Here is an 11,346-nt window from a genome sequence, read left to right as displayed (position 1 = left end):
CTTTGTTGGGATATTAAAAAGGTCCCAAGACCCAAGGGGGGTTAGAGATTATCCACTGTGGGCCAAGGAAATATGTATGCTACAAAAAGAACCAAAAGCTAACAAGGTACCTGAAAGCTTAAAAAAAGCCTTCAGCTCGTGGTACATTAAATTCCATGCATAAATTCACAAACAAAATGCCAAATATGCAGTGCCTGCAGGTTGCTGTACCCTGCCCCAGTGAGGCCCCCACCTCTGGGCTTTTAGCTTAGGAAGGAGATGGAGCCCAGATGCCCAATATGCAGAGCCACAGACGGGGCTGGGTTGGGTCGGAGAGAGGGGCCAACAGGCTGGAATCCTCTTCCTCCAGTAGGACCTATAGGCGGGAAGAAAGGAGGCAGGACAAGGTCACATCCATTTCTTATCCCAGCAACCCCCTCTATTTACCCCGTCCAATCCAGGCCTTGTCCTTGCTGACCTGGATTACAGCAAGCACTTCCTCCCCACTGATTTTCCTCTCTCCAGTCTTGCCTCCTCTAATCCCTCCATTACATTAACCACACCTGTCTCTCTAAAGCTTAGGTCCTCTGACTATGCCCCTGCCTAGCTCAGAAACATTCTCTGGCTCCCCTTAGTGCACAGTTGCTGGTCTACACTCCTAAAACTGGCATGCAGACCTCCATGATCAGAAAAGCCTTTCCAGCTCATCTCCTCCCTTTCTATCCTCCAGAATGGTTTCCTCACCCACACACCATGCCCAACCCACCATTTTTGGACAGGAGAACTCTCAACCTTCCCTTTCTGTCCCCATAGGAGTTTCTCATTCCTCAAGATTTCTGTAGTTCTCTCTGGAGTTGTCACTGGGCTCTGCAAAGGCATCCACTTTCTCCAAGTAGAATGGAAGCTTCCCAAAGGCAGTTATCAGATTTCCTTCCAAGCCAAACCCTTGTTTCATCTTCAGCTCCTCTCCAGACTTCAGCAGGCAGCTTGTGTCCAGGGAAAGCCTTGGCCGAGAGCCAAGAGACCAGGCTCTGCGGCCGTCTTGCTTTGAGTCCTTAAGCAGTCCTTGCCTCTCCCAGGGCCTCACTTTCCTTGCCATCGGGGCACTGGACATTTGCTTTTGAGCACAAAAGTGATAAAACTGATCCACCGAATAACTTTCAACTTCAATTCCAGAAGCTAAGTTGAGAAGCGTGGGGCCTGGTCCTGGGCACATTCACACTGCTGACCTCCTGGTAACCTTGGCTAGTCCCTGCGTACTCCAGTACCTCCATTTCCCAACCATCTCTACCCCATTGTCTCTCTTCAGGAAACAGTTTACCTGGTGGGCCACAGGGATGGAGCAGCGAGATCCAAGCAGAGCTGGGAGAGACTGAAGGGGTCAGGCGGGAAGCCTGGGATGAACCTTTCAGCCCCACAAGAGCCTCAGCTGCTTCCTGCTGTAGCTGCTGCTCTGAGGGGGCAGAGGTCCAGGCCAGGCAAGAGGCTCTGGAGGTCTGCAAAGGAAAGGGAGAGAAGCAGACTGGGAACCCCCACTTCTACCCACCCTCCAAGTGCTTCCTCAGCCCCCAGTTACTTAACTATCCCCTACTCTTCCCTCCTCGAGGTCAACTTCCTCCCAGGGTCCTGGATCCCACTTCTCTCCCAGGACCTGTGGTGGTAGCAGAAGAGGGCCTGGGGTGCTACAGGGCTGAAGTATCAAAGTCGAGCATCTAAAAACAAGGAGAGAAGATGCCAGGAATATTAAACACATGGCCAGACATGTCCACATGGAAAGAGGGAAGGATTTTGTTATATCGCCCTGTACTCCATAACAATGTTTAGGTGAATGATGAACCACATGTACAACCTTGGGCCTATAAGATTATAATGGGGTAGAAAAATCCCTATTGCCTCCTGATGTTGTAGCCATTGTAACCTCATACTGCGATGCGTTAGGTGGTGATGCTGGTGTAAACAAACCTATTGTGCTGACAGTCATGTGAAAGTATACAATTATGTACAGTACATAATACTTGATAATGATAATAAACCACTATGTTACTGTCTTACGTATTTACTGTACTTTTTAGAGTGTACTTTTCTACTCATAAAACAAAGCTTGCTGTAATGCTGTATGCTTGTGTTAGGCCAGCAGCAGCCTCATACATCTGGCGTTTACCCTGACTCCTGATAGCATCATTTTTCTCTTGGGCTTGATTTAATCTAATTTTGTTCAATAAATTTAGTGCAACCTAAGTGTGCAGTCTTTATGAAGTCTGCAGTAGTGCACAGTAATATCCTAGGCCTTCACATTCACTCACCACTCACTGACTCAACCAGAGCAACTTCTAATCCACAAGCTCCACTCACGGTAAGTGTCCTATACAGGTGGACTGTTTCTTTAAAGCTTTTCTACCATATTTTTTTACTGTGCCTTTTCTATGTTTGGACATACAAATATTCACTGCTGTGTTACAACTGCCTACAGTATTCAGTACAGCAACATGATGTACAGGTTTGCAGCCTAGTAGCGATTGTCTGTACCACAGAGCCTCAGTGTGCAGTAGGCTGTACCATCTAGGTTGTGTACAGTGCTCTACAGTGTTCTCACAGTGATGAAATCGCCCAGAACGTGTCCCTGTCATTAAGTAGCTGATCACTGTATTCTCACCTGGGAATCTGAGTGGCTCCTGTGTCATTAGACTTTGTGGCCTTGGGTAAGTCCCTTCTCCTCTGTTAGCCTGCTTTATTTTCTGTAAAATGACAATGCCTGCCACCTTCTTTCTCCCAAGGTTACTGTGAGGATTATGTGAATCACTGGTATCAATTTTTAAAAAAACTGACGAAACATCTGGAGGAAATGGGATGACTGTTCCTGCCCTACCATAGTCTTGTTTCCCTCCCCCTAGTTCCCTAATCCTCAAGGAATTTGAGGAGCAGCTTGCCCCACCTTTAGGAAGCTTTCTCCAATGGCCTCTGACACTCTCACCAAACTCCCCCCCCCATGTCCTGTTTCAGCAGGCAATTCAACCTCATCGTATCTGTTTAAGAGATTTTAATAGCTACTATTTGTTCAAGGCCATGGCCTGTGCTAGGTGTATTAGTTATTGTTATTGCTAAATCTCACGACAACCCGTGAAGTAAGTATTAGTGTCTCTGATTTACTGGTAGAAAAATAGGCTCAGAGTGGTAAAAATAAAAATATTTGTACAAAGATTCACAGCCAGGCAACAGCAGAGCTAGGAGATATCTGCTTCACCCACTAGTCTGAGACCTTTTCTTCTTCCTTATCATCTACTTCAATATCAAGCACAGGGTTAGGCACATGGTAAACACATTATCTCCTCTCCCTACTCACGTTCTGGTCAGGGCAGAGGGCCCTTCAGATTCTCCAGACAGGGGAGCCGTCAGTATTGGGTGAGATCCTGGGCAGGTTGGGAGGGGCCCATAAGTGGGCAGCCAAAGGGAGGTGACAGGGTCAAAACCTAAGGAGAGGAAGACAATGCAGAGTGTATAAGGGTCAGAGGTCATGGCTTCTGTCCTTCCTCTTCCTACCCTGTATTCTCTTCTTCTTTTTCTGAAAGTGGTATACAGGCATTCAAATACCCGTTGAATTCATCTTACCAGGAAAGGGTTGCAGAGGGACAGCAGGTCTGTGGCATAGCAGGCAGCACACCACTGGGGGTGGCACGGGAAGGCCTGGAGGCAGCCAGTGTCCAGGGCTCCAAGCACCTGGAGACACTGGAGTGCAGGGCAAAGGCAAGGCTTCTGGGGGATGGCTGAGCAGCAGAGTCCCCTGGGAATTCTCCTGCAAGATCAGAGGACACAGGCTGGATTCAGGTACAAGGCTGGGGAAGAAATGGGAATATTCTAGGATGTGGGTAGGACCCCCAAACTTCAGAGCTTGGAGGGCTGGAAAATCCCACCCCCTTATTTTGCCCATGGAGAGAAGAGATTTGCCCAAGATGATGTAGCAAGTCAGGGTTGGACCTGGAACCCACGTGTCAAGGGCAGAGAGGAAGGGGCATCGGCAGGGCTAGGAGAGGAGTGACTCCCTCAGGGCCCAGGCTCTCCTTACCTTCCCAGGGGGTGTCAGGGTCAGTGGGAGTGCCCCACGGAGGGTCTGAGGTTGGGGTGCTAAGTTCTCCTTTCCAGCTGTGAGGGACCAGGGAGAGCTTTGGTGAGCCCTTTCTCCTGACTCGCATCCCACTCCAACTGAAAACTGAGTTCTCACCTTCCTATGGGCCCTTTTCTACTCACAGATCTCAATGCACTCTCCCAGCACTTGATCACATTTTAAAGGTGGGAGGCTGAGGCCCAGAGAATAAAAACACCTTGCCCAAGGTCACACACCAATTCGGTGGCATGTCTTGGACTCTTTTCCCTACTCATGCTTTCTCCATTCAAATCCCTGACCCATCTCTAGGCAGAGTCACTCACGGGGGACCCCTGGTCGCCTGGCTCCTTTCTTGATGCGGTTGTGAGCTTTGGGAGGAGCTGTGTCTCTGATCAGTCTATGAGCCAGGTGCCTCTTTAGCTGTGACTCCTGTTGCCTACGCAAGGCCACCTGGGCAGCCATGACCCTTCGGCGCTCCCTAAAAGGGGGTTCGTGAGTCAAAAGTCAGCCACCCTTGAGGTGGAAGCCATTATCCTCCCTTCCCGGCATTGCATACTCACAAGATGAGGATGCATTTGTGACACTCGCAAGCCTGAAAGAGGCAGAGTCGCTTGTGGCCCTTGAGGTGGGCAGTGACGCCATGGTTGCGGCAGCGGGCGCAAGTTGGAGAGCGACCGACAGCTCTCTTAGGGGCAAGCTCCGTGCCCTGGGAGACTCTGGTCTCACCCCCTGTGGCAGAGTCTGAGGGGCAGTGGTGGACGGCAAGTGTTTCCTCACGTTCCATGGACCTGGGGGCAGGAGTGGAGGATCAGGTGGCCATGACAGCCCTCTCCTGACCAGCCTGGCTGCCCTGGGAGGCCACACCTGAGGTGGTCCTCCCTCCCACACACTCTGGGCTCCGCTGTCACCCTTGCTTCTCCCTTGCTCACCCCACTACTTTCCTCAGGCACCCTCCTTCCCAGCGAACCCTCTTCCCAAGAATGCTTCTCCTCTTTCCTTCCTTACCTATTCTTTCAATCCAAGCATTATTCTCTTCTTCTCCTCTGTACTTTACCATGCACAAATATCTGTTCTAGGCACACTCATGCACTTTCATGCCCCGCTGCAAGGAATCCTACCTCCCCTTTCCACAATCGCCCTGGCCCAACAGTTTGTTCCGGCATCCTCTTCAACAATGATCATCCTTCCTTCCTGCATTTATCCAATTCCCACAAATACTTCATGCTCCCCTTCCAACTCACAGCCTCACGTGTGCCCTGCAATTCAATTTTCCCTTTGCACCCCCTTTGATTAGATCACTCTCTTGCACCCACAGGAACTCCATTATTCTCATGGATTCCTTGTCCCTGTTCCAGTAATTATTTTCATTCCTTCGACAAATGCATTTGGAGCCCCTGCCACGTGCCAGGCCCCAAATCTAGCTCTCTCTTCTAACTCTCTCTTCTCTGGAGGAATCTCGCTCTCACACCCAACGCGATCCCCGAACTCCGATGCAAACCCGTGCATCGTGGCGCCCCACGCTGCCTGTGCCATTGCCCACGCCCAACAGCAGATGTCAGGCCCATCCCACCCCCTCCCGCAGCTGCTAGATGCACCCCGTTGCCACTGCTGTCCCTCTGAAAGCTAGACCGCGGCCCATTCCAGGGTCCCAGGAAGGAGGCCAGCACGGGACTGTGCTTCGGAGCCCACGGTGTGGGGGAGGGGAGGCGAGGGGCGCGAGGAGCTCCAGGGGGCAGTCAGGGGGAGGCGAGGGGATGCGCGGGGACGGGGGAGGGTGGTCCTGTGCAAGAAAGAAGAAGGTGGAACAGGGAGGGGCGGGGTCGTGTTCGCGTCCTAGGCCCGCGGTTACCACAGCCTCGAGCTGAGTCAGACTCAGTCAGGAAGAGGCGACAGGATGCAGTGAGGAAGTGACGTCAGGAACGGCTGCGCTCGCGCTGGTTTTTCTGCCCCGTCTTGGAGGGACCAATGAGCTTCAGCGCCTTCTCCTGTCGCCCAGGCAAGCAACCAATGAGCTTCAAGATCCTTCGATGACGGCTCACCCCTTACTTGTCCAGGCCGCTTCTGTAGGCAGGGAGCTCGTAGGCCAACCAATGGCGCCTCGAGTTGAGTCTTGTGCTGCATTGCCCTCGCCCTGTGGTTTGCCATTCCAGATTGTTCTTCCCCTTTTGGGGTAGGTGGCCAATGGGGCGTCGAAGGTAGCTTCCAGAACGAGGCTGGCCCTGCCCCCCAGGCCCAGCCCGCGCGGCCGCACCAGGGGGCGTTGACCCGAGCCCGGCTGCGCGGGCGTGGTCTCGCCCTCTGGTCTCCACTCTAGGAGGCGCCGCTTCACAGCACGGATGCCCGTGTTTTCTCTTACTTCTCTCCTGGTGCTCTAGTCCCTCACCCCGTGATTTCTCAGTCTCCTTCGTCTCTTCTTGTCTGCGTTGGAGCTGATTCTCCTAACTTGGTTTTCCCGTTCTTTCATAGTCTCTCTGCCCGTCCTTTGTGCCCCCCCCCCCCGTGCCTGCTTCCGTGACAGCCTGGCCCCCTTCCCCACTTTCTTCGCTTCCCTAACCGTGTCTGTAGTATTTTGTCTTGTCAGCCCTTTCCACCCTTTGTAGCATCTCCCTCCCAGATTCCACCCACCTCTTGGCCCTCCGTAACTGGTTGCCTTCTCTGTGTAGCTCTGTTTGACCCATCTCACGTTTCCCTTCTCAGTCCTCTCTCTTGTCCCCTTTGTGTTCTGCCCTGCCTCCCCTTCTCCCTCTCACCCTCAGAGAGGGTCTCCCTCCCCCCGAGACCCCATTTTGTGCCCCCTTTTCACTTTCCTGCAGCTCTGATTGCGCCCCCTACTAGTCTTCCCCTGAACCCCTACGTGGCTCCATTCCATCGTTTGCTCCTCTTCTGTACAGTTTCTCTAACGTAAGGGCAGCATCTCCTCCAACCTCCACTTTATCTGTTTTGCTTTGAGGATTGCATTCCAGTTTTTTGTGGTTGTGTCCCACTTGTATTCGGGTTGTTAGCTCCTTTCGTTTTGCATTCCAGGCTGGTGTGTGCTGTCTTCTCTGATTGGCTCACTCCCTTTGTGCGATCCTTTGCCTTCATTTCTTCATTTTGTGTTCCTGTTCTGTTGTTCTTAGCCCTCGTGTTTGCCAAAGGTTTCTGGGATACAGGCCTTGTGTGTGAGTCATTCTGGACAAAAAACGGTAGCTGTGGGTGACCCTACCCAGACTGCTGTGCAGAAGTGCTGTACTAGACACAGAAAGGTTGCTTGGGGTCACTCTGGGGGTGGTTGGGTGGGAGGCTTGAATGCCAGCTGAAGAGGTTAACCTTTATTCTTTTCTAAAATTTTTATTTATTGATTTATTTTTAAAAGATCTATTTTATTCTCATTCCAGAGAGGGTGTGTGTGTGGGAGGGGCATTCATTGGTTGCTTCCCTCATGACTGGGGATCAAATTTGCAACCTAGGCATGTGTCCTGACCCAGAATCTGACAGGTGACCTTTCAGTGTATGGGATGACACTCCAACCAACTGAGCCACACTGGCTAGGGCAATCTTGATTCTTTAGATGAGGGGGGGAGAGAGAGAGGGAGGGAGAGAAGAAAGGAGGAAAGAGAAAGAAAAAGAGAAAGGGAAAGGAAAAGAAACTATTTACAGAGAGCTTAGCACTTGTCTGGTGTTTAGTTTAATTTATTTTTTTCAACAATGACCCTATGAGATGCATTATTAATCTACTTTATTAATGTGTTCATCAGTTGCACAAGGTTGCACAGCTAGTACGTGGAGGTGAAGATTTCAACCCTGGTCCACCTTTGAGTCCAAAGTCTGTGAACTTTGTACCACCTACATTGTGTTAGTTATTTCCAGTAATCCCCATTCCCCACTCTCATTCCCTAACCCTTCCATATATATACTCCCTTCAGGTGGCTAACACATATCTTTTGGTTTGTGCATGTTCTTGCCAGATGTGATGCACTTTATGTGCATGAAGTTTTGATTCAGGCAAGTGATGCTGTGTTCTTTACTATTTAAAGTAATCAGTACTGTGCTTTTGCCATGCACTAATTACGTGTACATGTACATGTTATGTGTACATCTTTTCATTTTTTTCTAACTGCTGCATAATATTCCATGGTGCGCATGCCCTGTGCGCTGAGTGTTCACTAGGTCTTAGGGAAAGTTGCCCACGTTGCCTTCATCTTACTGTCACCATAATAATGCTGTATCCTTGTATGTGTTCCCTTGTAGGTGAAGGTGGAAATTGGTTATGTGTACCCAAGATATACCAGAAATGGGTAGTTGTAAACCTAATTCAACTAGTTATTGCCAGAATCCTGAGACACTGATCAGAACTCCCCTGTACTCCTCAGGATCCAGAAGGGGGCCCTATTCCACTCCTCCTTCCACCACCCAAGAGCAGCCACAAGCCATGGGCTCTATAGCTCCACATTTCTGCCAGCGCTCCTCCATTTCTAGCTTTCTGATCCTTTGCCAGTCTGATGGATGTACCATCTGATAGATTTTATTTCTCTCGTTATTGTCGAATCCGAGTGTCTCCACATTTGTTAGTGTTTTGGTTTGCTCTTCTGAGAACTTTCTCTTTTTAAAAATATTTTTATTATTTTTTAAAGATTTTATTTATTCATCTTTAGAGGGGAAGGGAAGGAGAGAGGGAGGGAAATATTAATGTATGATTGCCTCTCATGCATCCCCTGCTGGGAACTGGCCTGCAACCCAGGCATGTGCCCTGACTAGGAATCGAACCACGATCCTCTGGTTCGCAGACACACACTCAATCCATTTATCAAAAAATGATAATCAACTTCCTGCTTCAGAAACAGTGACCCAGAGGCAGGTGGACGGAAGATCCAGGGACTGACAAGAAGCAAGCTTGTGATCTGGGCTGAAACTGGTTCCGGACTGACCTCTAACATCCAGAACCCTGACACAGGACCATGGGACCTCAGCCTTTGAGACCTGTGCAGCTGCTGTGCCTCCTAGGGGCCATCTCCACCCTGCCTTGTATGTCCTGTGGTGCTGGATGCTTTAGAGCCCCCAAGGGAGGGGGCTGGATATCTGTGTTGCTCAAGGGACAGGATCTTGGGGGCCGAGCACTTGGTTGGCAGTTCAGGGGTGGTGTGGGTATGGTGAGGGACAAATAACTGGAAGATAATTCTCTGCTTAGGGGCTGGGGCTCTTTTGTGCTATGAAGCGACGTCCTCACTCTTCAGAGCTGTTCATTTCCACAACTGGAGATGGCTTCTTTTGAGGAGCATGGTGTGTAAGCTGAGGGAGGGCTGTGAGGAGACGCTGGTGCTCATCGAGACAGGTGAAGGGAAGTGACTTTGATACTTTATTTTTGCTTGTTCTTCTGACCCCTAGCTCCATCCCCAGCACCCAGGGACTCTGGACTCAAGTACTAGATATTTATCCTGTTATATTTTGGGAAATAATGTCAAGACACTGGCAGGAGAGGGGCAGGATCCAGCTGGTTGTGGTGTGGCCTGTGTAAGAGGTGGGCAGATCCCAGGGGGAGTGAGGCAGTCTGGGACTGAAGAGAAGCTGGGACACAAGGAGAGAGGAGCAGAGGGGAGAGGAGTGAGGAGAAACAGATAGAGACCCGGATATCTGAGCCCTTGAAGCTGCCGTGAGTGGACAGTGGGGGAGAGGCAAAGTTGGTGATGGGGCAGAGCAAGCAGGAAGAGTAGGGTGGAGGGTGGGAGGGTGTGGCCGACAGCACTGATCAGAGCTCTCTAATCTCTGCTCCTCAGGGACCAGAAGGGGAGTTGTGGGTTTTAAAGGCTGCAGCCCAGCCCCATCTTACCCGCAGCGAGTATCCTACCTCGTTTCACCGCCTGGATTGTCCATTGCCTCCTATAGCCGCGTCTGCCGGACATATCTCTGCAATAATCTCACCAACCTGGATCCTTTTTTGGAACTCAGGAACACTCCTAAGCCTACAGCATTTTCTTCCCTTAGTTGCCCAACCTGTGTGGGTGAGCACTCTAAGGACTGTCTCCCAAATTTTGTCACCACCGATTCTTGCCCCGACGCCGCCTCTAAGTGTTACAGTTCCACCTTAAAATTTCAGGCAGGTGAGAAACTTTATCAAATGCCTACTCTATGCCAGGTGCTGTCTGATACCTTCCCATCTCTGAGGGAGGCTGGTGGGGTCTGCAGAGGGGGGTAGGGCTGTAGGAACCAGGCACACGAGTTCCAAGGAGGAGGGTGCCTGGTGCCCAAGTCTTTGGTGGGAGAACAGGTGTCTTGGTTTGTGAGGGGTGTCTGGAAGGAGGGATGGGACAATTAAGTCTTGAAAGTGTCCCTGACTCCTCCCTCTCCTCTTTACAGGGTTTCTCAATACCACCTTCCTCCTTATGGGCTGTGCTCGTGATCAACACAAGATTTTAGCAGATTTTCACCATATTGGAACCATCAGGGTGACTGAGACTCTCAACATCTTACAGAAAGCCCAGATTGCTGGTGGGGAGCCCTCCAATCGGGGTCCTGCTTGGTGCATCCTTGCAGGCCTCCTGCTTGCCTTTAGGGACTGACGATGTAGCCGACTGGACCAACATCCAGACCCCTTCACATAATCGAATAAAGTCAGAGTTGCCTTTCTGCTTTGTCCTGTGGTCCATGAGGGTTATGGAGGCATGGAAGGTGGGAGGAGGACCAAGCACATGTCCAGGGAGGTGGAGGGGAGGGGCAGGCAGTGGGTGGTGTTTGTGTGAATTGAGCAAAAGCAGAGGTCGGGGGAGGGAGAGGGGGAGTATCACTGGCAAAGTGACAGAGTCATGCTCAGCAACGGGGAGGAACCCAAGTACTCCTTTTTTCCTCCCACTCCCTCTGGGGACCTGAGCGCTAGCCTGGGTTCAGCCACTGACTTTGAAATCCTGGCCAGATCTCTCCCCTTTTTTGGGCCTCGGTTTCCTCCCCTGTAAAATAGAGCACCTTGTGAATTATGGCTGCGTCTCGTCAGGGTGATTTAACAATATGATTACTTATGGGGTGTCTACTCGGTATGTGTCAGTTACTGTGCTAGTATTAGGATATCATTTAGATCCTTTCAAGATCGAGGGTAGGAGGCGGGGTTGGGCGGGGAGGAGTGGTTAGGGGAAAAATGGAGACAACTATACTGGAACAACAATAAAAAATAGAAAAAAAATGAAGAGCATAAAAATTATATCCTCTCAAGATCTCAGTGAGATATAGCTTTTATTCCTATCCTGCCAGGAAGAAACTTGTTCTTGGGGGTTAAATTATTTGCCCAGAGTAGAATCCCT

General features: G+C 50.6%; 2 protein-coding genes across 3 annotated transcripts; one reads left to right on the top strand and one right to left on the bottom strand.

The window, feature by feature from the left end:
- DMRTC2 (DMRT like family C2) lies at positions 1-4,862 on the bottom strand. Its single transcript, XM_037160040.2, has 8 exons — positions 4,639-4,862; positions 4,402-4,556; positions 4,040-4,116; positions 3,586-3,766; positions 3,320-3,446; positions 1,631-1,691; positions 1,301-1,475; positions 1-355 (listed from the first exon to the last, which is right to left on the bottom strand). Exons 1-8 carry the CDS (start codon positions 4,860-4,862, stop codon positions 243-245), a joined length of 1,113 nt encoding a protein of 370 aa, XP_037015935.2. The 3' UTR covers positions 1-242.
- Positions 3,605-10,654, top strand: LYPD4 (LY6/PLAUR domain containing 4). Of its 2 annotated transcripts, XM_037160042.2 has the most exons (5): positions 3,605-3,801; positions 8,896-9,082; positions 9,246-9,389; positions 9,832-10,155; positions 10,412-10,654. In XM_037160042.2, exons 2-5 carry the CDS (start codon positions 9,016-9,018, stop codon positions 10,612-10,614), a joined length of 738 nt encoding a protein of 245 aa, XP_037015937.2. In that variant the 5' UTR covers positions 3,605-3,801; positions 8,896-9,015; the 3' UTR covers positions 10,615-10,654. The 2 variants fall into 2 exon arrangements, with proteins under 2 accessions (XP_037015937.2, XP_037015936.2); XM_037160041.2 differs by lacking the exon at positions 9,246-9,389.
- Positions 10,655-11,346: the final 692 nt, after the last annotated feature.

The sequence above is a fragment of the Artibeus jamaicensis genome, unplaced genomic scaffold (genome assembly GCF_021234435.1).
Source record: "Artibeus jamaicensis isolate MK-2021 breed Jamaican fruit bat unplaced genomic scaffold, CSHL_Jam_final scaffold_36, whole genome shotgun sequence".
NCBI lineage: Eukaryota > Metazoa > Chordata > Mammalia > Chiroptera > Phyllostomidae > Artibeus > Artibeus jamaicensis.
This window is presented reverse-complemented; position numbering and strand designations above follow the sequence as displayed.

What these genes read in the sequence shown, in the direction of transcription:
- DMRTC2 (XM_037160040.2), bottom strand. Translation starts at nt 4,862, where the DNA reads ATGGAACGTGAGGAAACACTTGCCGTCCACCACTGCCCCTCAGACTCT. An exon ending in CACAAATGCATCCTCATCTT is followed by an intron (nt 4,557 to 4,638) that starts GTGAGTATGCAA and finishes ACCCCCTTTTAG; the next exon opens with GGAGCGCCGAAGGGTCATGG. An exon ending in CTCTTCTGCTACCACCACAG is followed by an intron (nt 1,476 to 1,630) that starts GTCCTGGGAGAG and finishes TTTCCTTTGCAG; the next exon opens with ACCTCCAGAGCCTCTTGCCT.
- LYPD4 (XM_037160042.2), top strand. Translation starts at nt 9,016, where the DNA reads ATGGGACCTCAGCCTTTGAGACCTGTGCAGCTGCTGTGCCTCCTAGGG. An exon ending in GCTGGTGCTCATCGAGACAG is followed by an intron (nt 9,390 to 9,831) that starts GTGAAGGGAAGT and finishes TCTGCTCCTCAG; the next exon opens with GGACCAGAAGGGGAGTTGTG. An exon ending in CACCTTAAAATTTCAGGCAG is followed by an intron (nt 10,156 to 10,411) that starts GTGAGAAACTTT and finishes TCCTCTTTACAG; the next exon opens with GGTTTCTCAATACCACCTTC.